Here is a 27,460-nt window from a genome sequence, read left to right on the forward strand (position 1 = left end):
TAGAATGTAAGCTCAGATTTTTGTCTGCTCTCTTCACATCTAAATTCCTAGCATTTAAATAATACCTGAAAAATAGAAGGCCCTCAATAAATATGCGTGTTTCTCCTATAACACTCTTGTATGTGTTTTGAAAAACCCTGCATTCTGGAAAACCACACATTAAAAATAACTTAGGAAAAAAACAGGATTGGAGCAGACCCGTGACGCTATGCAATTATATAACTAGAACATTAACAAAAACGTTAACTGGTAGCTGAGGAGATGGCTTGAATTCCCTGAACAATAAGCTCAGTGAGGTTGAAGGTTACCTCAGGGTTCATTTAAAAACACCAAACCCAAGAGTGGAAATGCTGGCTTGCTGGTGGGTTGCTATTAGCTGTGTAGAGGAAGAAGCACCACCTATCATAAGACAAAGGCTTTGTGATGAGTTGAAAGGACAATAACTGAACTGCAACGAAGTTGAGAGCTTTTTTCTTTCGTGGTTTAAGATTAAAATTCTACTGCTGCTACTCCAGCTCCCAGTGTCTTGAAAACACTACAGGTGAATCAACAGAACTTCCACATTTATCCTGCCAATCATCCTCATTCATTTCTGAGCAAAGAAGCATTAGAGAAACACATATTGTAGGAAACCAGACTTTACTTTTGGAATGAATAAAAGAAATGGTTTCTTTTTAAAGAAGCTAAGAATCACTATAATGGTACCTTACAAATGTGAAAAAAATGAAATAACTAGAAAATATACATCTATTTACTACAAATTGTATGTCACAATTCTAGAACATGCCCAATAAATATAAATTACTTATCTAAAAACATCATACTATACACTTAATTTTAAAAGCCATTTACTTACAGAAATTTCAGGATTGGAAAGCTCATATAGAAGTTTCTTGGCATCAATAACAGCTTCATATAATCTCAGATACTGCCCATCGCTTGCTACAAAGCATGCACTAGGAGAGTTGCAGTATGCACCTAGAAAGTATTTATGGACACTTACAATTTAACCCTTAAATAATAATGTCAGAAAATCTAAATCTCTTCAATAAGAATTAGAAAGCTCACCTAGACAGTAGCTGGGTATAAGAGTGGGCAGCCACGCCACATTGGAAAATGCAGAAACATGTAGAGAATTAATCCGGGCCAGTTCAGAAACACCTCCAGAAAAAGACAATGGCCCAACGGGATCAACCCTCCAAAGAATAAGCTCACTATAAACTGCATTGGGATCCTGAAATGTCACATCAATGCTGCTTTTATTCTGTTGTGCCACAGAACATTCTTCAATATTTACGGGATCATGAGGTTGCTTTTGGTTATCGACATCCGGTGTCCTTAGTGCATTATGGTGTGACGTCGTCAGCAGTAACGGTAATACTGAATGGCAAGCTAAATCGTTAAGATGAAACCGATGACCACAATATCTGGATTTATGAGAAATACTGAGAACTGTAGAAAAAGCAGATTCTTCAGCAAAACTGACCAGCCACTGATTCAGAGAGCCATCAGCATGCTTTGAGATCATCATAACATTAGGGGTAAAAATACTTAATTTTAAACTATTAGTTGATTTACTGTGACCAGAGGAGATTAGCATTGATGTGGACCGAGTGAGACTAGAAGGTTTTTGTTTTCCTTGCTGAATAGCCAAGTCAACATTCTTGGTGCAGGCATACATCACTATGCTTTTACAGAGAGAGTTTGCATCACCTGTGGGGAAAGCTACAGGAATTCTGGAAACAAAGGACACCTAGAATTAAGAAAGCAAGCATTAGAACATATGAAATAATAAAAAGAGGTATTACAAAACAGTACCCACATTTAACAAGAAGTAGCTCTCCAGAGATTGTAATAATAGTACCTGGACTTGACGAAACATACCAGGCTGGTATTCGTCCAGCCAATCCACATGCCAAACCAGCAAAGAACCATCCATGGGATGAATACTGAATAGCATGTCTGCATTTTTACTCCATTCAGACAGAAGTACTTCAATCTGATGATCAATGGCAGCGGAGGGTAATGGTACAAAACTTGAATTTGGTACCATTTTATCACTGCCCAATTCTTTTTTTTCATGATTTGCTTTCAGATCATCAACACCATCATCCATTTCTATGAGCAAAAGAATTCATGACCCAGTAAATACAATTAAGCTATTACTATAAATTAAGAAACACCTTTGTAAATACATTCAAGATTAAAAACATAACAGCTTTCCTATAAAAAAGAAAGTGGCTCCTTTTTAAAAATAACTTCGCTCCAGGAATATAAGACCATTAGAGTTAACTCTAGAAAGCCTATAGGACTGACTCAGTGGATTAATGGTAGAGTACTAATACTGGACTAGAAAATAGCAAAACTGGTTGTACCACAATTTACTCAGAAGTAAAACATACTACTTGTCTGGACCTTAGTTTTTCTCACAGTAAAATCAAGGAGTTAGAACAGGGGATATAATTCTGGGCTGAAATATATTATTGGAATGCAATTTGTATTTTCTTCATAATATTAGATTTTTAAAAACATGAGTCCACTGTACTAGTGATGCTCTAGGTGTATACACTCATAACTGATAGGACACCTTAAAGAAACTATTTTAAAGGAATACACTTAAAGTGCAATTTCCAGATTTCCTTCAATAACACAGGTAACTAAAACTGCTATACTGAACTATTAAAACAGGTACATATGCATATTGGGTGACCTCTATTTCAAAAATCCTGGCCTCTACTCTTGGTTAGGAAAATAGAGCCGTTCTTAAGAGAGACTCAAAAAATGGTAAGACTGTTTATCAGATTTAAAAAATTTGTTAAGACATACAAATTATTAAGAAAAAAAATTTAGGGGCGCCTGGGTGGCGCAGTCGGTTGAGCGTCCGACTTCAGCCAGGTCACGATCTCGCGGTCCGTGAGTTCGAGCCCCGCGTCAGGCTCTGGGCTGATGGCTCGGAGCCTGGAGCCTGCTTCCGATTCTGTGTCTCCCTCTCTCTCTGCCCCTCCCCCGTTCATGCTCTGTCTCTCTCTGTCCCAAAAATAAATTAAAAACGTTGAAAAAAAAAAAAATTTAAAAAAAGAAAAAAAATTTAACAGAAAAATAGGCAAAAAGCAGGAAGAGGCATACCACAGAAGAGCTAAAATAATTCTATTCAATTTGCCCCAAGAAAATGACATGTAAAACAAGATGCCATTTTCCCCATATCAAGTGGCAAAAATATTATGAAATATAATGAAAAGCTCCAGTGTTGGCAAGGATGTGAAAAAAGATTATGTGGATCTATTAGAAAAGGGTATTATAAACACTTCTGGAGGGTAATTTGGCAAAAGTTATTGAAATCTAAAATGTCCACACTCTCTGGCAATTCTGTATCTGGAAATCCTCTTATGTAAAAATTCACAGGAAGATTAAAAGATGTGTCATTGTACCATGATCAGTATAGTGAAAAATAACTTAAATCAATTTAAATGTCAATCAAAGAGAAAATACTCAAATTTTCTCTTGGTAAGGAATAATCAATAGCTGGTAAAAATCATGAGATGGAAAAGGGCCCATAAGTGAATTTAAAAAGCAAGCTGCAGGTAGATCAGTGTTTTTGTTTAAAAAATGAATACCTACAGCACAACTTAAAACAACAACAACCATATGTATGTTTGTATGAGCACAGAAAAGAATAGATCTTGGAAGTACACTCATACAATATACAATTATTTTCCTAACTGTACTGTTTGATTTCTTTTTTTTTAATGAGCCCATACAACCTTATAATCAAAACAAAACTTTTTGAAAACAGAAATATTTATGAACTACAAACTGTAGCAGAGATGGCTAGCTACCCACCACAAACTCATGCTTCCTAGTCCTCAGTATAGAATGACCACCCAGTCAGGGACTGCATGGGCCTTATGACTAGTCTTTGCCAGTTAAATTAGAATATAAATGTTTGTGATCTGTGCCAATTCTGAGTTAAAGATGTTGAGAAACAGCTAAACCTTATCCCCCTCCGCAGACTCTTCCAGCTCCCAACCTACCTGAGGCTGAATGCAGACTTTAAGGCCCTAGTACAATCACCTGAGGATTTCACTGAATTGCAGATTCTTAAAGATCGTGCATTTCTAACAAGCCTCAGGTAATGTCAATGCTACTAGGCCACACGTAGTCCTTTAAGTAACAAGGCCCTAGGGGCTGACAAGAGCGTAAGTATGGAGAATCCTGAGCCTCTATCATCCCATAAAAGAAAGCCACTTGCAACAGGAATGTTAAATGAGCTGGATTATTAAATGAGCTACTCCAAATCTGTATTACACCACTGAAATTCTGAGTTTCTGACAGGAGCTACTTTTAGCCAAATATAGACAATTTAGCTATTCTCAACAAAACTTGACATTTTTTTTTTTTTTTTTAATCCTTGTTAAAGCTTTACCTTCATCAGATTTTACGTCTGCCTGATTAGAGTCTTCTACACTGGGCTCAGAAGATGGCTGTTCAAAACTTTTTCTAAGTTGCTGTAAAAATACTTCCATGGACAAAGTAAAATGCAACTCTTTGTTGTTCAGCCAGTGTACCACAAAAGGCCCACTCTTCTCATTATTGTCACTTAGACTTAGAGATGTGATAGAAGGAAGAAGTGGAATGTCTATAAAGAACAACAAAACACACACAATATTTCTATCATACACAATATTCAGGTCTCATATTTTTACTATTAACTATTACATTTATCTTTACACTTCTGTAACACATTTTAAATAAGATTCCCAATATAATGTTTGCCACGATTATTAGTAACAACAGCTTTAAATGATAAATTTAACATGCCTATTATAAAGGAAAACAATTATGTATTCTAGGTCCTATAGCATAATTTATATACACATACAGATATTTTATTATCTTTTTTAATATGAAATTTATTGTCAAATTGGTTTCCATACAACACCTAGTGCTCATCCCAACAGGTGCCCTCCTCAATGCCCATCACTCACTTTCCCCTCCCTCCCACCCCCCATCAACCCTCAGTTTATTCTTAGTTTTTAAGAGTCTCCTATGCTTTGGCTCCCTCCCTCTCTAACTTTTTTTCTTTCTTCCCCTCCTCCATGGTCTTAAGTTTCTCAGGATCCACATAAGAGTGAAAACATATGGTATCTGTCTTTTTCTGTATGACTTATTTCACTCAGCATAACACTCTCCAGTTCCATCCACGTTGCTACAAAAGGCCGTATTTCATTCTTTCTCACTGCCACGTAGTATTCCATTGTGTATATAAACCACAATTTCTTTATCTATTCATCAGTTGATGGACATTTTGGCTCGTTCCATAATTTGGCTATTGTTGAAAGTGCTGCTATAAACATTGGGGTACAAGTGCCCCTATGCATCAGCACTCCAGTATCCCTTGGGTAAATTCCTAGCAGTGCTATTGCTGGGTTGTAGGGTAGCTTTATTTTTAATTTTTTGAGGAACCTCCACACTGTTTTCCAGAGCGGCTGCACCAATTTGCATTCCCACCAACAGTGCAAGAGGGTTCCCGTTTCTCCACATCCTCTCCAGCATCTATAGTCTCCTGATTTGTTCATTTGAGCCACTCTGGTGTGAGGTGATATCTCAGTGTGGTTTTGATTTGTATTTCCCCGATGAGGAGTGACGGTGAGCATCTTTTCATGTGCCTGCTGGCCATCTGAATGTCTTCTTTAGAGAAGTGTCTATTCATGTTTTCTGCCCATTTCTTCACTGGATTATTTGTTTTTCAGATATCTTCTTTAATTCAAAAAATATTTTCATTAAGAAATAAATCTGTGATTTGTGGATAGTTAATAGGAAAGTGTCCTTAATTTACATACAAACTGGTAAGAAATCTCTTTTAACCTAATCTACCAAAAAAAAATTCCATCAATATGATGTCAGAGGAACAAGTGATATATTTATCTTGATTTTAACCACTTTTTAATTTAGAGACTGACAGTAACTTTAAATGATGTACCTAACTCTAAGCTAGATAATTCTATTTATTAGCATCAAGATTCAAGTTGTAAAGGAGAAACTGAGATCCCTATCTTGTACTCAAGCAAGGCATTTAAGACAAACGAACTCAGCTAAAAAAAATTCTTTCTTGGTAGTACTTTTCATCTAATTGCTAAATTAAGTATACTGACGTACAAATTCAGAGCAGAATGTGACAAATGATAGTCCCTAATTAATATAAAGGTGAAGAAAAATTTGTCTATCATATTAAATCAAACCTAAATCTAGATCATGCAGATATCTGCTAAACAGTAAAGGCTAGATTGGATTCACAAAAGGTTAACAATTTTCCACAGAACAAATTTATTGATTTTTTTAAGGGAGAGATAAATAATTTGAATTAATGACCTGTGTCAGACACCAATGAAAACAGTATTACAGAGGATGAATGATAAAATGAAGAATAAAAAAAACCTTTCTTCTATCCCTTCTGCTGGAGGCAAATTCTAAGAGTTGACAGATATATCCAATCCAGGAACTCTGTTTATAACTGTACATTCATTACTGTAATTATCTGATTAGCATCTATCTCTTCTCTCCTGATTATATGCTTCATGAAAGCAAGGATCACATCTGTTTCTATTACCACTGTACCTCCAGCTCCTACCATATCTCTGGTTGCTATAATGGCACAGACCAAACACTCAATAAAAGTCTTGAGGTATTATATTGCCAGTTCTACTACCCCTAGGTGCCTATATATTAGTGTCAGGGAATGCGAGAGTGCCCTAAGAATCCTAATGAGTATGATTTTCTGATTTTCAAGCAACAATCAACACAAGAGAGATTGGCAATGCCTCTAGGAGATCACAGACCTAGCTGTTAAACACACAAGAAGGAGAGGCTAATGGAGGCTTTTAACAGAAGCATTCTGGGTTAAGACGAAACTTACATTTCTTCTGTCTCCTGACCTCAAAGAATTTCATAAAGCCATTTTTTTATGAGAGATCTTCAGGGAATGGGTATTAAGAGAACATTCTCTATGAGCTCCTTTCCTTTATCTATGGATGGGCAAATAAGGGAAGCTCTAAGAGTTTGGCCTTGAATAACAAACACAACATCCAGAAAGGTCATTCCAAAAGGTCTAAGGTGGGAAAAGAAGATCTCCATGGTGTCTAATCTAGCTGCTAATAATATTATTTTGCTTTGATTTGTTATATTCATAATGGCTTTTCATTAAGGACCTACACTCTAAAAGAAAGTTTTAGAGTTTTTCTTATTGGAAGGTCATCAAGGAGATGCTACATTGAAACTTAGTGTTTATTTTCTGTAACAACTCAGACTTTTCCATTAAAGCAAGAATCCAAGCTTTCTTTATTCTCAACATGTTGTCCTTCATTCAGAAGAGACTTTCAAAACTATTCCAGTGATCTCAGAGTTGCCTGTGGGTATTACAAGCACTGTCAGTATATGTTTTTTGATAAAGGTAATGGTATTTCCCAAGCCTAGGTAATGTTTTCATAAAACTAGTTCAGTGTCAGGACCCCCAGGTGACTCTGTCGGTTAAACATCTGACTCTTGATTTTAGCTCAGGCATGATCTCATGGTTTATGAGACTGAACCCCACGTGGGGCTCTGGGTTGGGAGCTCAGAACCTGCTTGGGATTTTCTCCCTCTGTCTCTACTGCTCCTGGGCTTGCACATTGTCTCTCTCAAAATGAATCAACATTTAAAAAAAAATTGTTCAATATTGTCCCCTTTCATTTTCTTGGCTCATGAATTATTTTAGAGCTGGGACTGTTGTTAACCAAATTTGCCAGTAAATACTCTTTACTCCTTCTGTAAATATCCCTATATTTAACTTACCAGAGCACTTCTCACTTTGATTCAGGTAACTAATGAACCATATTTATTGCTATTTTTCCTTGAAGAATGCAATGGTACAGCAACAATCCAGTATACTATATGAAAATAGGTTTACTTTATGCATAAGGGTATCTGCAAATATACAAAAACTCAATAGGGTTTATCTATGGCAGACAAGGACTAAGGTACGGCACAGGTGAAAGGAGGCTTTCACTTTTCACTTTCTGTACAGATGGTATTTACTATGCCCAAATACTGTTTTTAATCTTTTTCTCAGTAATATTCTAGTTCTAGTAATATTCTAGTTCTGCTTTAAATGTCCCAACTGTGACCACTTGTTTTTTAAACTCACAGAAAATATTTACTGAAATGATGAGCACTTTAATTTTAAAATTCAAAGATCCAGATACCCTAGATCTTTTAATCTAACAGTGCATTATCTCACTAGTAAGATAAGTTTAATTCCCATTTACAACTTCTATATATTTATGCCCTATTTCTGGAATGTCTCCTAAAATCAAGCATTAGACATAAGGGTTTTATTTTAACAACCATACAATAGTTACAAAATACTACTTTGTGGTGTTAACCTGTTAAGTTTTAGCTCAAATCTCAACTTTTTTTTTAAGCTTTATTTATTTTTGAGAGAGAGAGAGAGACAGAGTGTGAGTGGGGGAGGGGCAGAGAGGGAGACACAGAATCTCAAGCAGGCTCCAGGCTTTGAAGTGTCAGCACAGAGCCTGATGCAGGGCTCGAACGTTCGAACCATGAGATCATGACCTGAGCCAAAGCTGGATGCTTAACCCACTGAGCCATCCAGGCTCCCTGAACATCTCAACTTTTGAATGAACTGATTAAGAATCTCAATGACTAAAAAAAAAAAAATTTTTTTTTCAGAGAGAGGGAGGGGGCGCAAGTGAGCGAGGGGCAGAGAGAGAAAGAGAGAGAAAGAGAGAGAGTGAGAGAATTCCAGGAGGGTCAGAGACAGAGAGAGAAACAGAGATGTGGGGCTCGTGCTAACCCAATGTGGGACACGAATTCATGAAATGCAAGCTCATGACCTGAGCCAAAGTCAGATGCTTAACAACTGAGTCACCCAGTTGAAGCCCTACGACTTCTTAAGATTTTAAATCACAAACCAAGTCATAGCCTTAAAAAGCAAACAAGTAAACAAAAACCTATCCTATGTCATTACTGAGCTGGCTATAACAAAGTTAGGTGAACAAGTCACCTCCAATTTTTTACTTATTCAAAACTAGAAGTATAACTTATTTGTTACCAAATCAACTTACTCAATTCCAGCAACATTTTTGGAACAGTGTTCTCTTACCTGTGGCTGGGTTGATGCTGGCTGCAATATGAAAGTGGCAAAGTGCATTGGCGTGCAGGGGAGCATTCCTGTGGACATGATGAGGGTCCTGCTGGTGTGGCAGGTATCCAGTATGTGCTACAAGAGCAAGTGATCTCCTCCGACCTCTGCGAAAATGTCTCAGGTTGACCTGTGTGAATAAAAACAAAGTAAAACCATCATTAAAAGTAAAACAATCGTTACATAATGATTGCTTGACATTACATATACCCTATTTCATTTTTTAATTCTAATTAACTTTCAATTACAGTATAATTACAGCTATATTAGCTTCAGGTGTACAATATAATGATTCAACAATTCTATTGGTTACTGAGTGCTCCTCATGATTAAGTGTACTTTTAATCCCCTTCAACTAATTCACCCATGCCCCAACCAACTCCCCTCTGGTAACAATCCATTTGTTTTTTTGTCTTTTTTTGTTCATTTCTTGTTTCTTAAATTCACATGAGTGAAATCATATGGTATCTGCCCTTCTGCGACTTATTTCATAATACCCTATTTCAGATGAGTTTGAATGTACAAATATTTTTCAGTACTTCTGTGCAGCAAATTTGAACTTGAAGAATAAGCTTAGAACTTAACTGCCTAATTTCTTTTAACCATCACACAATACTTTGCGATTTTTATTTGGTTTATTTTCTGATAATTAATTAATTTTATAAAACAGAACTTTAACAACGTGTCTGTGGATAATGATGTCTCTATGTGTACTGTTCCCTTTGCATCCACAGTTTATACCCTATGAGCACAAAGCACTGAATAGTATTACCATCATACATTAGGATGTTATTCCATAACTTGCAAAGCTTTTTCAGATATCACTTCATGTGACCCACAAGGCAGACAGTACTGATTTTGTTATTCACATCTTTCATATGATATAATAGTTTCTACAGAACCCAAAGTCACCTAAACATAGAACAAGAGTCTTCAGATTCCTAGTCAAGAACTTCGTTCAGCTATTATACATAACCATTCTATTACTTGTTGAGTCTCCCAGAAATATATATGTAATTACATTCTGAGCCCTGAGAATACTCTCCAAGTTTGAAAAATAGTTGTTCCATAATCATACAAAGCATTCAAAGATAAATCACTTCAGAACACTTTGTTTTCAATATCAAGAAAATGGGAAACTGTATTATTAGTCTATGTTCAATTAGTCTACACATTAAAAATTTACTTTTACTTTTCACACTACTTAGTAAAATAGAATCAGACAAACTTCTTTTTTTTTAATGTTTATTTATTTTTGAAGGAAGAGAGAGCATGAGTGGGGGAGGGGTGGAGAGAGGGAGGAGGGGGGAGAGGGAGGGAGGGAGGGAGGGAGGGAGGGAGGGAGAGAGAGAGAGAGAGAGAGAGACAGACAGACAGACAGAATCCCAAGGAGGTTGTGGGCTCTGAGCTTATCAGCACAGAGACAGACATGGGACTCAAACTCACAAAACTGAGATCATGACCTGAGCTGAAGCTGGATGCTTAACCGACTCAGCCACCCACACGCCCCTCTGATAAACTATTCTAATCATTCCTATAATTATGACAAAACACCCCAACCTGTGAACAACAGCAAATATACATATATGCATATATATGTAAAAAAATTATTTTTAGAGTCAAATCTTTGCATTCTCAGATTTTCATTTACTTTGTTATTTTAGCTAAGTCAACTGTAATCTTTTTGTTATCATTAGTTAACTTAAGATTAACTTCATAATTATAAGTACTTTTATGCTCTAGGCAAATCCTTAAAAATATTTTTTAATATTTATTTATTTATTTTGAGAGAGAAAGAGCATGAGCAGGGGAGGGGGGGGGGGAGAGAGAGAGAGAGAGAGAGAGAGAGAGAGAGGGAGGGAATCCCAAGCAGGCTCCCCACTGTCAGTGCAGAGCACATGTGGGGCTTGATCCCACACACCGCAAGCTCAGGACCTGAGCAGAAATCAAGAGTCAGATGCTTAACTGACTGAGCCATTTAGGCGCCCCCTTAAGAATATTTTTTGAACGAAACAAATTATAAAGTTTTCTGAGAATCATTTTCCTAATATACATATATGTCTTCATACCTAACCATATAACTTTGAATATTAACTAGGATGAATGTTACAAAAAAGGCAATGTACAAGGGGTTTTAAAACTTGTAGGAAATAACATCTAATAAAAACACTTACATCTGAAGCATTTTGAATTCGTTCTTTACTAGAAGCATTTCTTTTGAAGTTATTTGTTAAATTAATTGGTTCGGTCCAATGGCTGCAGTCACCTCCATAGAGCAAACAATCATTTGGTAAAAAGGTCTCTACCCACAGACGACATACATTATCTTTGCAGCAAGTCAACAACACATTACATACAGAAGCCCTGAGGAATAAAAAGATTTTAGAGGCAAACATATAAATTTCATATGGTATAATATTCTACAGTGTTTCTGTAATTATTTAAATGCACACAACTGGAGTACCAATGAAGAAATGTCAATATACATTTATGCAATATATTTAGTCAAAACCATTAAAACTGAGTGGGTATTTGATCTCATCACAGCAAATGCCTGCTAACCTATTTCTTTTCTGCTTAGAATGTGGTACTTTTAAGAATCTAAAATTCACTTACATCCAAAGAACAAAGACTGAGATAATGCCATAATCCCTCAGTCAGTAAGCAAGGAAAAACACATTTTCTTTAAAAATTTTCTGATTTATCCATTGAATGGTTACCATTTGAATTCTTTCATAATGCTTTATTTTTGCTTTCTGTGAAGACTCATGCACATTGGTCACTAACAAGCTACACTATTTAGTATACTTATTTTCTCCATGCTTAATATATTCCAAAAGCAGTGAAGCACAAGAGAAGAAAAACCATGATAAAATAATTAGTAGCCACCTCCTTCCTTATTCTTGACTGTCAGTGAATTTACTATCTTTCCACTCACAAAAGCAAAATCAATTACATATATATTAATAAACCCCATAAGCATGAGGAGTTCAAAGGCTGAACTCATATCAACAAAGACTACATTCTATTGAGGAACTCCTGCAAAAAAAAAAAAAAAAAAAAAAAGGAAAGGAAGAAAGAAAAAGTCACAATATCTTGCTTGTAGTAGATACAGACTCAAACATATCAGAATTAAAAAGAACAATCAGTACAAGGCTTCTATCAAGTAACTCAGCAAGTTAAAGAAAAATAAAACGGAAATCAAAATTTTGTGTAGTAGTCAATTAAACGTTATCTGCTTGATTAAAAAAAAGAACAACTATAAAGGGGAAGAAAAAGGAAAACCGTGTATTGTCTGGGTTGCTCTCCCCTTCAGCTTCCCTCTCTTTTCTCACCTCTCCCTTCCCCACCCGCTTCTCTGTCTACTCCTCTGCCTTTCTCCCCTTTCCATCCACTCTCAGGCCTCCCTCCCTCTGCCTTCTCCCACAATTCTCTGCTTCTCAGCCTAGCTAGGCCATTCTCTCTTTCCACCTGTCCCCACTTGCTAGGGCACCTCCTTCTTTCCTTTCTGAATTCTGTTTTCCTACTCCTTTCTCCTTCCTCATGCCTCTCCTTCCTTTTGCATTTTTTCTCCATCCTCCTCTGATCTATCCTCTTTCCTTCTCAGCGTTTCTCTCTTGTTCATTCGCATCCACAAAGGTGGTGACAATGAGATTAAAAGCAGGCAATCAGAACAGAAGAAAATACATCAAAGGCAATAGGAAAAGTTAAAGGTTCACAGAGCCCATCTGTAACTGGCAGAATGCACAGGCTTATGAAGGAAGAGGAGAAAGTAGTAGACTGAAGGGCTGAATAGAGAACAATCAGAAGAGGCATTAAGAACTTAGGCAAAAGCAACAAAACAAGCAAGATACACAACTCAGAAGCATAGAGAGGCCTTTGACCTAGGAGTGTGGTGGCCCCAGGTGACCCTCCTCAAGATACTAGACCTTACAGACAATCAGTATAAAGAGGTGCCAGGTAATCTAAGAGAATGGAAGAAATTCTCTGCTCTGTGTGAGGCATTTCTCTAGCAATATGGCCTTTCCTCACTTTGTATCAGGGGAGCTCATTTGCTCATATTCAGGTATAACCACCACCCCTCAGTAAAAGGTATTACCACATGGAAGGCAAGCATGTGATAGGTAAGTGTCTATGACACCTGTGACAGCTACAACAAGACAGTGTGTCCCATCTTCATGTAACAACAGGCCAATTGTTTTTGCAACTAGTTATCTAGGGAAGGGTATACAACAAACCTTCCACTTATCCTACATTCATCGGTGTTTAGTGAAGAAGTATATGCTCATTACAAACACTTTCCCATTCTTTTCTCTCAAGCCAGCAGTACCCTCGCATAAAGTATTACCATTTGGCTGAGTATCTGAATTTTACGTGAAAAACAAAGCACCTGTATAGCACAGTGAAGATGCCGTATCAGAAAGAGCAATGGTTTAGTTGATAATGGGATCTCTGTCATTCTCAGAAGGGGTCAGCCTTCCTACCACATACCTGCAGGCAGCTGGTAAAACAAAAATGAAACCTAAAAGAGCTCAGGGAGATTAGCTGGTTCGTAAATGACATGGACCAAAAGAAAAATTCTTGAGACGTCTAAAGATACTGTAACAAACAGAAATTCTAGTCCTATGTCACAGTTCCTGTACAATGTAGTTGATAAGAGATAAAACGAACACAAGCAGAAAGAGAAATTGCTATGCCTCACTGGTGTTACTAGGCATTCGTGACAGCCCAGTGCAAGGCACCTGCCTCTGCCTCCACCACGATCCCTTTTACCAACACCGAGTGAATTAGGTCAGGTACAGATGTGACTGTCCTCTCTCAAAAGATAAATACTTCATAAGCCTCTTTTTCAGTATTCTGAGGGTCTCACCATGTGCAAATGAAAACACTTGGATGTATCAGAAGAAATCAGCCTCCAAAATGACGTAATCTTTATGGTTTGCAATGACAGCTATTTTTATTGTGGCCATTTGCAAATTTTTTTTTAAATATGTATTTTTTTAACATTTATTTATTTTTGAGACAGAGAGAGACAGAGCATGAACGGGGGAGGGTCAGAGAGAGGGAGACACAGAATCTGAAACAGGCTCCAGGCTCTGAGCTGTCAGCACAGAGCCCGATGTGGGGCTTGAACTCACGGACCGCGAGATCATGACCTGAGCCGAAGTCGGCCGCTTAGCCGACTGAGCCACCCAGGTGCCCCCATTTGCAAATTTTAAAAGGAGAATTAACACATACCACAGCTCATTACATTCTGAACACATTTTTGTATATGTGGGCAATGGTCTCAGAGGTACTGTAGAGCAACAGTTCACCAAGTGAAGCTGGAGTGAGCTCTTTTGCCAACAACAGACTGTCCACACCACTCTCTCCCTTAGCACACTCTGCCACATACTCCTGACACTACTGGTCCTACAGTGTCCTACTCCTATGCTTTATTAGCCTGGATGGCTGGGGTAGGAATAATGGTAACTACTGTACTAGAAAAGAGCTCAAAAGATCAGGTATAACAATGATGGAAACACGTCATCATACATTTGTCCAAATCCATACAGTGCACAACCGGAACTGAACCATACTCTCAACGATGGACTTTAAGGAACAATGTGTTGAGGTAGGTTCATCAGTTATAATAAATATACACTCTGGTGGGGGAGGCTGATAATAGGGGAGGCTATGCATGTGTGGGTGCAAGGGATAGATGGGACATTTGTTTACCTGCCACTCAATTTTGCTATGAATCTTAAACTACTTTTAAAAATCAGTCTTAATATACATTTTTGAAAAAAAAAAAATCTGGATATACTCTGCTGGCTCAGAAGAGCAAAACTAAAGTCAACAAATGATCCAGGTACCCTCCCACGGATCAGTGACAAAAGGTTAAGGGAAAAACTGTATTGTTCCATGGTGTAACCAAATTGAAAATGGCCATCAAACAAAAAGGGATTTCTACTTATACTTAAGTAATAGGTCTCTGTACCTTACTAAGTACAGGCAAAAGCTCAATGGGTTATCCAGTCTTGCAAGAATAAAGGAAAGAAAAGAAGTTATTAACAGGTGTACTTGTACATGACTGCATAGATTAAACTAATACCTAATTCAGAGAATAGTAATCTTTTAACCCACTCTCTTTTCCATAAAGATGTTAGATACAGTTAAAGAAATGTTTGAGGCCTCGTGTTATAGCCTCTCAATAAAGCAGCTTAAAAAAAAAAAAGGGATACCAGAGGAGATACACAGAGAAGGAACAAGATTGGGGACTGAAACGTGGAAAGGTCCATGTAAATGGCAATATAGAGAAGGACTAAGAGACAAAAGAACTGGATACTTAACAAAGAGAAGAAAAGATGTACAATTCTGTCACTTATAGACATGTGAGATGGAGATAAATTATCCTTTCCCATGGCTCTCCTGTGATATGTCAGTCATAGCTGACCCATGGCCAGACATCTGCAGGCCAAGGATTATCTGATATTACTAAAATCTTCATAGGCCAAAGTCCTATAGCTGTGGATTCTTAAAGCGAGAAGAGCACTCAATGTCACAAAGATGATGTTCTCTTAATACATAGATAAAATGACTAAATCGCTGACCTAGGCATATATTTGCTTGTTTTACGCCAGGAAAATCCATTTACAGCTCGAGGATGGGCCAGATATATAAAGGAAAAGTCCATTTCTCCTTGGGATTGTTTTTCTGAACTTTTATCCGGAGAGGTAACAGCTGTCCGCCAGTTTTCTACATTATACCATACCTTTAAAAGACAGTCATCCTAATGAAAAAAAAAACAAAAACAAAAATAGAAAAACATTTATATCAGAATTAATTTAAAGGTTAAGTCAAACAGCAATAGTAAGAACCTTCTCCCCACTTACAGGAATTTAGGGGTGTGAGGTGTAGTTGGCACAGAGGAACTGAGAAGAAAACATCTGATTGAAACTTTTCTATTAGCATTCCATAATCGTGCTCTGAGAATTAAGGTATGAATGTGTATATTTTGCAAGGAATGGATCAAGGAAAATGCTAGTTACCATACAGGAATCACTGAGAAAAGATTCACAGATAAAGGGTTTATTTTCCCACTTAGACAAATATCAAATAAGAAAGCATTACCACTAGCAGGCTTACGAGGACTGCCAATTTTTTTAAACAAAAGTTTTCATGAAGTATCATGTGAACGTTCAAAGAAAACGTTGAAGATAGTAATGATGAGTTAATAGCTACTACTATATAAGATATTCCAAGTTTATTTATTTTGAGAGACAGCCAGAGAGCTAGAATGTAACCAGGGGAGGGGCTGGGAGGGAAGGAGATGGAGAATTCCCAGCAGGCTCCACAACGTCAGTGAAGACACAGGGCTCCATCTCACAAACTGAACTGCGAGATCACGACCTGAGCCAAAATCAATCGTTGGTCACCTAACTGACTGAGCCACCCAGGCGCCCCAAAATATTCTAAGTACAATTAAAATCGCATCTGCTAATTTGGGAAGCATGGATAAAACAAGGGGCACTACAACGTACCAGGTTCTGCTTTTAAACTATAATTGCACTTCCACTGGTAAAGTCCATCAGAACAAACTCCATTTCTCTCCTAAAAAAAACCTCACTGAAGATTTAGGGTAGCTCACATCTTGGGTCTACAGAAAGGTTTGAACCATGAGAACAATTAATTTCAGACAATTATGTGTATATGAACTGTTTGGAGATCCAATGATTACAAATAAAATAATTCCAAGGAAAAATATACTGCTGGGACATCAGCACGGCAAAATATGAAAATGGTTACAAATGTCCTCTTAGAAAGTCGGTATATCCTTATATTTGCCCAAAAAAATTAATTACTTGCCCCAAATCAAAAAGTTGGTAAATGGCAGATTTACATTCAGATCTATCTTTAAGTCTATGTTTCAATTATACCATACTATCTTTTAGAACAATAATAGCCTGTTTTCACTATATTTTAAATATTTTTATTAGATTTTTTTTTAACGTTTATTTATTTTTTGAGACAGAGAGAGACAGAGCATGAACGGGGGAGGGGCAGAGAGAGAGGGAGACACACAATCGGAAGCAGGCTCCAGGCTCCGAGCCATCAACCTAGAGCCTGACGTGGGGCTCGAACTCACGGACCGCGAGATTGTGACCTGAGTCGAAGTTGGAGGCTTAACCGACTGAGCCACCCAGGCACCCCTAGAATATATTTTTAATAGAAAATATTTTCAACTTAAATAAAAGAATAAAGCCAGTTAAGGTTTTTGAAGTTTCAAAATAAACCAACAGCAATAGCAATTTCACAAGATTACCTTCCCAGCAGTGGCAAAAAATTCTCCATCTGGTGAAAATTTCATTAAATGAATTTGGGAAGCAGTTCTGTAAATTAAAGAGAAGAAATAATTTTTAAGGAAAATTAGAATTCTGTATTACTTCTCTAAACAATATTCAGGAACTTGCTTTAAATAATGGAAAATTTTCTGATAACACAAGTTTTACACTCAATTTTAAGTACATCTCATAAATATAAAATGAATACAAAATATAAATTTTTAAATTAAGTATAAAAATTATTTTTACGTGAAAATATCTATGTGTACGAATCATTAAAGGAAAGACTTCTCAGTCTTTAAAGCTTAAGACAAAACAATCATAGCTCTCATTGTCTTGGAATATAGATATCTAATGGCCCTGGAAATTAGATTTCCAAATTGAAAAATTTCAATTTCTCTTTCTCATATTCTATCATATATTTTAATGGACAATAAATCAGTATTTTGAAATGAAATCTCCCTTAAGGTGGCATTTACCTCATTGAAGATTACGTATGGGTTACTGGGGGACTTGCACGCATGAGGGAAGCCCGCCAGCTTCGCCTATGCACTTGGTGCACACTTGCCTTTTCTTCTCTGATGAACTTTGGCTCATTTCACGTCATTGCCTTCCCTTCTGGCTATGCACTTATGCTGATCTCAAGACAACCCTCACTGTCATTGCCTTCCTTTTCTTTACCCAATTTTGTGCTTAGATTCACCTCAAATTTATTTGTAAAGCAGGCCAAAGAGGAATTCTGTCACACTTCCTTCCAAATTAAAGTAACTTTTTTCTTAATCTTAAACGTAATAGCTACGTAACAGAAAGTATTGATACATATATATGAAAAGAAGAAAATGAAATCATCTACAGTTTCGCCACAACACCCATTCCCAGGCAAAACCACTGCTAACATTCTAATGCACAGACTTCTAGACCCATCTCTCCACCCTCCTCCTCTGTCTACTTTCTTTGGGAGAATATAGGGGAGGAGAGGATGGAGAGTGAGGTCATATTACATTACAGTTTGCTTTGTAACATTTATCTATTTTAAAGTATGTAAAGAACACGTTTGCATATCAATGTGTATAGATCTGCATTATTTTAGTGGCTATGTTATTCTATTACATATATATGCACTGCCTTAAAATAATTTTTCACCACCGTTTTCTCATTTCTGCTGCTACAAAATAAGTGGTGCAATGAACATCCTTGTATACACATTTCTATGGATCTGGCTAATTCTAAAGATATTCTTAAAACAAATCATTAAAAGTGCCTGATCTCCACTGCAATCATCTCCAGGAGTGTGACCTCTGTCCAGGTCTTCTCAAAAAAACTAAGGCAGTCCCTTTTAAAAAGGAATCAGTTCTCAATGCTCCCTCTGCTCAAAATTCTCAAGAGCTTCCCAACTCAGCACAAAAGGCAAACCCTCACAATAACCTCTAAGCAAACTCCCTGACCTTGTTCACTTTATTCAGCCACAAGCTAAGCACACTTCTACCAAAGTCTGCAGTGAATGTTCACTCTGCCTCCAAGATTCTTCTCCCAGAGATATCCCCACACACCTTGCTCCCTCATTTCCTTCAGGTCTACACTCAAAAGTCACCTCTACTCTTCTTCCTTTTACCTTAGTTTTCTCTATCATACTACTGATCTTCATCTAACGTGTATAACGGGTTTTAAACACATCACAAAAGGAATGTGATCAAGCTCAATGTTTAAATGTGTTCCAGTCAGTGTAATCATCAGCTGCTCCTAAATTGAAACCTGAGTCCCATGGCTTTTCTGCTTAATTAAATAACCATCCCAAATACATAGTATGTCTAGTCCAAGTTATCACCGTAGACTCTAATCTTGAATTAACTTAAGATTCTTCCCCTCTACCAAAAGCACAAAACACATTTCAAATTCTCAGTTCAACCCATGGAAGCCCTGAGGAGAAGGCAATATAACACTTTGCTGCTCCCCTCTCCCCAACTTTACATGGAAGACTCCAGAGCAAAGATAACTGTCTCTAAAGAATTTTCTTTGCAAAGTCCTACTCCCTCTCCATGTTAAGCCTTTTTAAAAATCACAATCTAGCCGAAGGGTACAAAATATATGGAACCAACTCTCCTGAAATCTTTCTAAACTCTATATACCAGGTCTGCCTTACTCTCTATTTGGTATCTCATATAGTTCTCTTCCTGTTTCATATAAAACGGACTCAGGAAGAATGCCACTTAACATTCTGTCATACTGGTTTACTGGTTGGTAGTCTCGGTCCCTACCTGGTCACTGCTATCTATATTCCAAGCACTTCTACCACTGCCTCAAACATGATAAACACTCAGCAAATAATTGCTGCATGAATGAATGAAATGTGGAGTTACTATCTCAGGGTATAAAAATTAAGCCTGTTGATTCATACTTCCAAATTGCTCTATAGAAAAATACCAATGCACTCCCTTAAAGAGGATTTAAGAGTACCTGTTCTCTAAACACTCACTAATAGTAGATATTATTCATCCTCTTCTTTCTGGATATTTCTCATTTCTAGATTTTGAAGTCCATCAACTGTCACTTAATTTGCTTATTATTCATATGTACTACCATTTAAAATTTTTCACTTGTCTATTTTTGTTTACTACAGAGATATTAATTTTTAAGACCTCTTTTTAAAAAAAGCATTAACTCCAAATTGCAAATACTTTCCTCAACTTTTAATATTCCGTGTGGTCTGTTTGCTTTATAGAATTTTGTTATTGATATGGTCAACAAATATTGATGTTTTCCTTTCCTTTCCTTTCAGTTTCTAGTTCTGGTATTATACCTAGAAAGTCTTTCCCTCATCTAAAGCAGCATTTATCCTCCAACAGTGACAGAACATAAATATCAAATGTTAAATTTCCTAGTAGCCACATTTTAAAAAGTAGTAAGAAACAGGTGAAATTATTTTATTTAAGTTAATACATTAAAACTACTATCATTTCAACATGTAATCAATAAAAAAAAATAACTGGATATTTTACATTTTTTTCCTTTGTGCTAAGTTCTTGAAATCCAGCATGTATTTTATACTTACAGCACAGTCAATTCAGACTAGCCACATTTCGAGTGCTCAAAAGTGGCATGTCACTAGCTGCTACCATAATGGACACTGTAATTCTAAAATAAAAAAATTCTCCTGTATTTTCTTCTAGTATTTAGTTCATTGTGTAGAAATTCAAGGTTTCCCTCTTTTGACACTTATTGTGGTGTGAGGCATGAAACATACTCTAATTTCATTTTCTTCTCCACAGAGTTACCAAGTTTACCCACTGATATAAAATGACACCTAATATACTGAATCTCCATGTGTAATTGGGACTAATTCTGGACCCTAATCTGTTCCTACATCAACAACAAACTGCTAGGCCAGCTCTAGCTTTAGAATTCATTTTTCTATGCTATCTTCACTATTTTACTTCTTACAGAATTTTCCTGATTTTCCCATATTTAACCTGTTAAAACAAGTTTAGAACTATGCTCAAAAGTAGAAATTCCAATGGGATTTTGACAAGGATTATATTCAATACATAAAGTAACTTAGGAAAAATATACTTCTTCACAACAGGGAAACGTCCAGTCAAAAGCATGGAAAGTGTCTCTGTCTCCTTTGGTAGAATTTAGCAAGTTTCTATTTAATGATCATCATACAGGCTTAACACATTTTCTATGTTTCTCCATAGGTGTTTTATTCAATAATTAAAAAAAAAAAAAATGGATCTACAGATTCACTTTGGGAAATAGTGAATCCTCTGTATTTATGAAAAGACCTGTTGCAGAATAAAAAGTCAATACTTTTAATGTTGTGTAGTTTCACAGAAACTAAAATGCATTTATAACAAAACCCACATGAACAGGTTTATCACTTTAATCCCCTAATTAATTGCTTACTTGCAATGCCAAATGCATCTCCAGTCCCCCAAATTAAGATCTGCTTTATCTGGATTTTCATCTTCAGTTGGCTTCTCCAAGTTAGCATTGGACCACAGTTGCAAACAGCTAGAACCAGTTAAAAGACGATTGCCTAAAAATACATATACATTATTCACCATTTATTATTTAGGTATTTAATTAATGAGTTAAGTTACATGGTTAAGAGTCTCATATAATACTATAAAAACAACTCAACTTCTAAAAAAGTTAAATAACCAACACATTTGCGGGGAGAGGGAGTGAGGGTGTATTTTAATTCTGTTGAAACAGTTTGGGGAAAATAGGGAAGAGATCATGTAATCGTTCATTTAAAAAACATTTAATGAGCATCTTCTTTGTACCAGGCATTGTGCTAGCCACTGACAGGGAACACAATGACAAATGAAAACTGTCCTTTTTCAAGACGATTTCATATTCTGGTAGAAACATTCTGTGAAGAGAGGCATGAATTCATGCAAGTTCAAATATATTCCCAAGAATGATTTATAATCTGGTTTATGGTTAAAGAATAAGGTGCACAGAAGACTTGGAAAAAATTCTGGTCAGAGACCAAAGCATTTTTGAAGTTTATAAGGCATCTGGTTACAATTAGTTACAATTAGTTGGGAGTGTTAAGTGTGGAGAGGTTACATAAGTGGATCTGTATTTTAAAAGAAGGGGTCTAAGTAGGATGGGCAGATATCAACAGATGGACTTGAAGAGGCCTCGTAAACCTTGTAAACCTCCCTGCACTGAGACAATATGCAGAAGTTATATGTAAAGTATGTACATTTTTCTAGAAAGATAATCCTTAATTTTCACCACACTTTCAAAGGCTCCAGTACACAAAGGTAAAGATTCTTTAAAAAAAAAAAAAAAAAAAAGTCTAGAGATGGATGAGATTAGAGAAAACGCACAGGGAAACCTGGTTAATTGACTATAATAATACACAAAGGAAATCATGAGAATCTCAATCAAATACTAAACTAAGAACCAAGGATTTGAAAGCCATTTCAAAAGCAGAATTTTCAAGGCTTGACATCAACTAAAAAACAGGAGATACAAAAGGTTTCAAGGAAAAATCTCAACTTGGGAAGTTGAGCAGAAGACTGTGTTGTCATCCAAACAAAGAACACAGAGGAACAGACACAACTGTGATCAAAAAGTTGAAAATAAATAAGGAATTCACTTTAGCAAATAAGGACTATGGATTTGTGTCTCCCCATAAAGATCACTCTATTTCAAGGAAAGTGGGTTTGTGACAAAACAGACTGTTGACCAGAAATCCCTGTGTCTACATCCTAAGTAAGTCACTTAATTAGTCATGTGAATTTAATCTTGGGCAAACTCTGAGCCTCAATTTTCTTCTCATCTATAAAATCAGAAGTGTTTACAGATTGGCTGTAATGGTGTCGTATGTATAACTGTGAGGCACAGGCTAGTATTGTACATATAACCGTGATACACAGGCTAGTGGGCTTAGCAGAAGCTCAATAAATAGCAGCAACAGGGTGGAAGGTCTCACAAACAGCTTAGAAAGCACCAATGAGGAATTTCATTTAAATTTAGTTATTATTAGCACTGCTAGGAATTTACCCGAGGGATACAGGAGTACTGATGCATAGGGGCACTTGTACCCCAATGTTTACAGCAGCACTCTCAACAATAGCCAAATTATGGAAAGAGCCTAAATGTCCATCAACTGATGAATGGATAAAGAATTTGTGGTTTATATACACAATGGAGTACTACAGGGCAATGAGAAAGAACGAAATATGGCCCTTTGTAGCAATGTGGATGGAACTGGAGAGTGTGATGCTAAGTGAAATAAGCCATACAGAGAAAGACAGATACCGTATGGTTTCACTCTTATGTGGACCCTGAGAAACTTAACAGAAACCCATGGGGGAGGGGAAGGAAAGAAAAAAAAAAAAAAAGAGGTTAGACTGGGAGAGAGCCAAAGCATAAGAGGTTCTTAAAAACTGAAAACAAACTGAGGGTTGATGGGGGGTGGGAGGGAGGGGAGGGTGGGTCATGGGTATTGAGGAGGGCACCTTTTGGGATGAGCATTGGGTGTTGTATGGAAACCAATTTGACAATAAATTTCATATATTGAAAAAAAAAAGAAAAAAAAATTTAGTTATTATTCCACTGCTTAGTTCACCAATGGACACCAGTTTTTTAATTTATAACTGAAAAATAACACTGTATTAATTTCAGGTGTACAATATAATGAATGACCTGATATTTGCATATACTGCAAAATGGTCACCACAGTAAATCGAGCCTACATCCATCACCATACATTGGTTACAATTTCTTTCTTGTGATGCAAGAACTTTTAAAATCTACTCTCTTAGCAACTTTCAAATATACAATATGGTATTGTTAACTAAGGTCACCATGCTGTACATTACATCCCCAGGACTTATTTATTTTATAACTCCAAGCTTGCACCTTGTGACCACCTTCACATATTGTAACCACCCCTCACTCCAGCCTCTGGCAACTGCCAATCCCCTTATTTATGTATGAGTTTGGTTTTTACAAGTTTTCTTAAACATAAACTGAAGTTGAAATTAAGGTAGTATAAGAGACTCTTAAAAACTGAGAACAAACTGAGGGTTGATGGGGGGTGGGAGATAGGGGGAGGGTAGGTGATGGGTATTGAAGAGGGCATCTTTTGGGATGAGCACTGGGTGTTGTATGGAAACCAATTTGACAATAAATTTCATATATTAAAAAAAAAAAGAAATTAAGGTATCCCATGAAGGATTAAGAAATTAATATAAAATACAAAATAATTAATCCCAGTTATGGAATGATACAAAGATAGCTAATGTATAATACAGTATATTGCTTTGAACACAAAGGGTGGAGGTATGAATATTAAAGTAGGAAAAAAGGCAAAAAAAAAAAAATCTTAAACAGAAAACCTCATGATTTAAGCTGGATGCAATAGTGGATCCGGAGAAAACACAAAAGCACTATAGTCAGTTTAGTAATGGCATCTGAAAAAATTTCTTTATATCCCAATAACTAGCAAATAGTAAGTAAATACTGATCAGAACAAAAATGCTAATATTTCATTTAAAATATTTACAATCTGTTTATAAATAAAGTTCACTTGCAAAAATAAACTAATTGTTCCCAATTATTTATTACAATAACCCGTTTCTCAACCAAACCATTAAATTTTAAACTTTTCAATTGTAAAAAGAAAAATAATTCGATCACAATTAAAGAGATAATGGTCATGAGCTGTTGTCAAGTCACTATTAGGTATGCTAGGAAAATAAGTAACTGTCTTTTATTTTCCTTTATTTTTTAGAGAGACAGAGAGAGAGCAGGCGAGAGGGTCAGGGAGGGAGGGAGGGAGGGATGGAGGGAGGGAGGGAGGGAGGGAGGGAGAGAGAGAGGATCTTAAGCAGGCTCCACACTCAACATGGAGCCCCATCTCATGACTGCCCAGCCCCCATCATGACCTGAGCCAAAATCAAGAGTTGAACCGACTGAGCCACCCAGGCGCCCCAAGTAATTATCTTTTAATACTACTCTCTAATGCTGATTTTAGAGCAATATTAATACTATCCTCTGAAGCATTAGTATTGATAAACCAATGGTACAGAATATCCAAGCAACTATTATGTTATTACTAAAGAAATATCACTCAAGGGGCGCCTGGGTGGCTCAGTTGGTTAAGTGACCAACTTTGGCTCACGTCATGATCTCACAGTAGGTGAGTTCAAGCCTCGCATTGAGCTCTGTGCTGACAGCTCAAAGCCTGGAGCCTACCTCAGATTCTGTGTCTCCCCTCTCTCTACCCCTCCCCTGCTCACGCTCTTTATCTGTCAATAATAAATAAAAACGTTAAAAAAAAATTTAAAAAAAATCACTCAATTGTTAAATGTTTTTATTGAAGTTAGTAGTCTGATACCTCAAGTAGCTAGTTTACCTGTTAACAATATTTTTAGAGGGCTCTTATATACCAAGTACTTTCAGATACACTGCTATACCTTATCATTAAAAAACTACCTTGTGAAATAGGTTATTACCTTAATTTCTAAGTGAGTTAACCATTCTTCATCTGTTAAGTACTTTTTTTCATGATAACAAAACTTACAGTCAAATATGTGAACATTTATTGAAAACCTAATATATGATGGGCCCCTAAAGATAAAAACATACTAAATAAAATAGTCTCAGCTCTATCTAACAAAAAATTTAAACCATGTAAACAAATAATTATAATAGACTGTAGGGCAATAAGAGAGTAACCATATAGTGTATCATTCAAATAGGAACTTTTGTTAGAGTAGAAGGTGACACTATTATCATATGAGAACAACAGGCATTAACTGGGACATAAGTCTCACTATAGTAACAATCGAGTTATACACCAAGTGCTGTACTAAATGAAATGTCAAATTTGAACCCAGGTCTGATCTCTCTCCACTGTATGTATAATATATACACATAGATTACCAGCTAGTAAGCATCAATCCTCTAACCTTATAAGAAAAAAACATTTTAAAACAATGATTTTAAAAAAGTATCTCAAAGATAATCTCCTTTATCTCCTAATTTCCAAAGTTTTCTAATAAACATTTTTTCTCAGCCATTTCAACCACTATATTAAAATTTAAACTATCTTATCTCTAAACTGATGATTTTTTAGTTCTGTTTCAAAAATAACTTCTTTCTTATATTCTAGAAACGTCTATCTTTTGGATATTGCTACATGATATGCAAGCATGTCAAATTCCACATGTCCAAACAAAATGTATGTGCCACTATCTGTAACTCCTGCATATCGCTGTTCTTCTGGGCACAGATATTCTCAAAATAATCTAAAATCCAACTGCCAAGTAATATCAATTCTACCGCCCGTGCATTTCAGATCTATGTATTCCTTGCATTAGTCATTCAACATTAATTAAGCACCAATTACATTAAAGACAGTGAAATAAATTCTTATTTCTCAGACTACTGTGAATCCATACTTTGCAAAGGTAACTATATATTTATCCCCCTCGTCCTCCAGACTCTGACCCTTCTAACTTACTGCTACCAGATAAATCTGGTAAAACCATAAATCAGCTTGTCTTGAGGCACTTCAAAAACCTGTAACAGTTTTTTGGACAGTCAAAAAGAATTAAATTCAAATACCTTCACATGACTTTAAAGACCTTCCACAATATGTTGCAATCTCATCTCCTTATCACCAGACTCACTCCAGCTTCAAAGTCCTATTAACAGAATGTATCTAATGCTTTCTTTTTCTGGGCCTTTGCCCACGGCAATGGACTGATAAAAACTGCTTTCGGATTTTTTTTTTTTTTTTTAATGCAGAAGTAGTTAAGTGATACATACACACATGACCTCTTCTTAGAATTCCCTTTTTGTCTCTTCTCATCTACCCCACTCTCAAAGCTAAAAATCTACCTCCTGACCAGTCAAAAAGCTCCTCTTCAATCAAACTTTGATTCTCCAGACAGAATTAATGTCTCCTTCCCAAATCAACAGGTATTCCTACCATAGGTAGACACTATTACAGTATTTGTGTTTATTTCAGTATAAGCTCTAAAAGAACATAATGTTTTACTTACTTTTTACTCCACACAATCTCACACAGAGCAGAACTGAAATACATGAAAGTAATAAAGGAAACAACCCAAACAAGTGATACTGTTATTTCATTTCAGTTAATCCTGCTTGTGTTCTTACCTGCAGGATCCCAAGTTATGTTGTGTGCTATTGATTCCAGAAAAAATTGGCCACTTTTCTGCCATTGACTATATAATTCCTAAAATTAAAAAAGAAGTCATTTAGCCAACTATTATGGGCAGCGTTTTTCTGTCAAATATATACATTCATTTATTATTATCACTTATTATTCATAGTAACACATGAAGTCATTTTCTTTGAGGTACAATCGACCATGCAGTCATTTTGAAGGAGAAGAAAATGTTCAATTCAGTCAAGAATAAGAAATATGTAATGGAAGAGAAGAGTG

At 36.4% G+C, this 27,460-nt stretch overlaps 1 protein-coding gene across 6 annotated transcripts in view; it reads right to left on the minus strand.

Annotated features, from left to right (window-relative positions):
- Nucleotides 1-27,460, minus strand: part of DMXL1 (Dmx like 1) — a 133,935-nt gene that overhangs the window by 82,864 nt on the left and 23,611 nt on the right. For all 6 annotated transcript variants that reach the window (XM_019469584.2, XM_019469587.2, XM_019469586.2 and 3 more), the window contains exons 4-13: nucleotides 27,172-27,250; nucleotides 21,424-21,556; nucleotides 17,502-17,568; nucleotides 15,790-15,968; nucleotides 11,371-11,560; nucleotides 9,158-9,326; nucleotides 4,424-4,636; nucleotides 1,865-2,118; nucleotides 1,069-1,753; nucleotides 857-978 (exon numbers count right to left, since the gene is read on the minus strand). In XM_019469584.2, the coding sequence (XP_019325129.1) occupies nucleotides 857-978; nucleotides 1,069-1,753; nucleotides 1,865-2,118; nucleotides 4,424-4,636; nucleotides 9,158-9,326; nucleotides 11,371-11,560; nucleotides 15,790-15,968; nucleotides 17,502-17,568; nucleotides 21,424-21,556; nucleotides 27,172-27,250 (2,091 nt within the window). The remainder of the gene's footprint in view (nucleotides 1-856; nucleotides 979-1,068; nucleotides 1,754-1,864; nucleotides 2,119-4,423; nucleotides 4,637-9,157; nucleotides 9,327-11,370; nucleotides 11,561-15,789; nucleotides 15,969-17,501; nucleotides 17,569-21,423; nucleotides 21,557-27,171; nucleotides 27,251-27,460) is intronic.

This window comes from Panthera pardus, unplaced genomic scaffold, assembly GCF_024362965.1.
Source record: "Panthera pardus isolate Hobbes unplaced genomic scaffold, ASM2436296v1 HiC_scaffold_2, whole genome shotgun sequence".
Classification (NCBI taxonomy): Eukaryota; Metazoa; Chordata; class Mammalia; order Carnivora; family Felidae; genus Panthera; species Panthera pardus.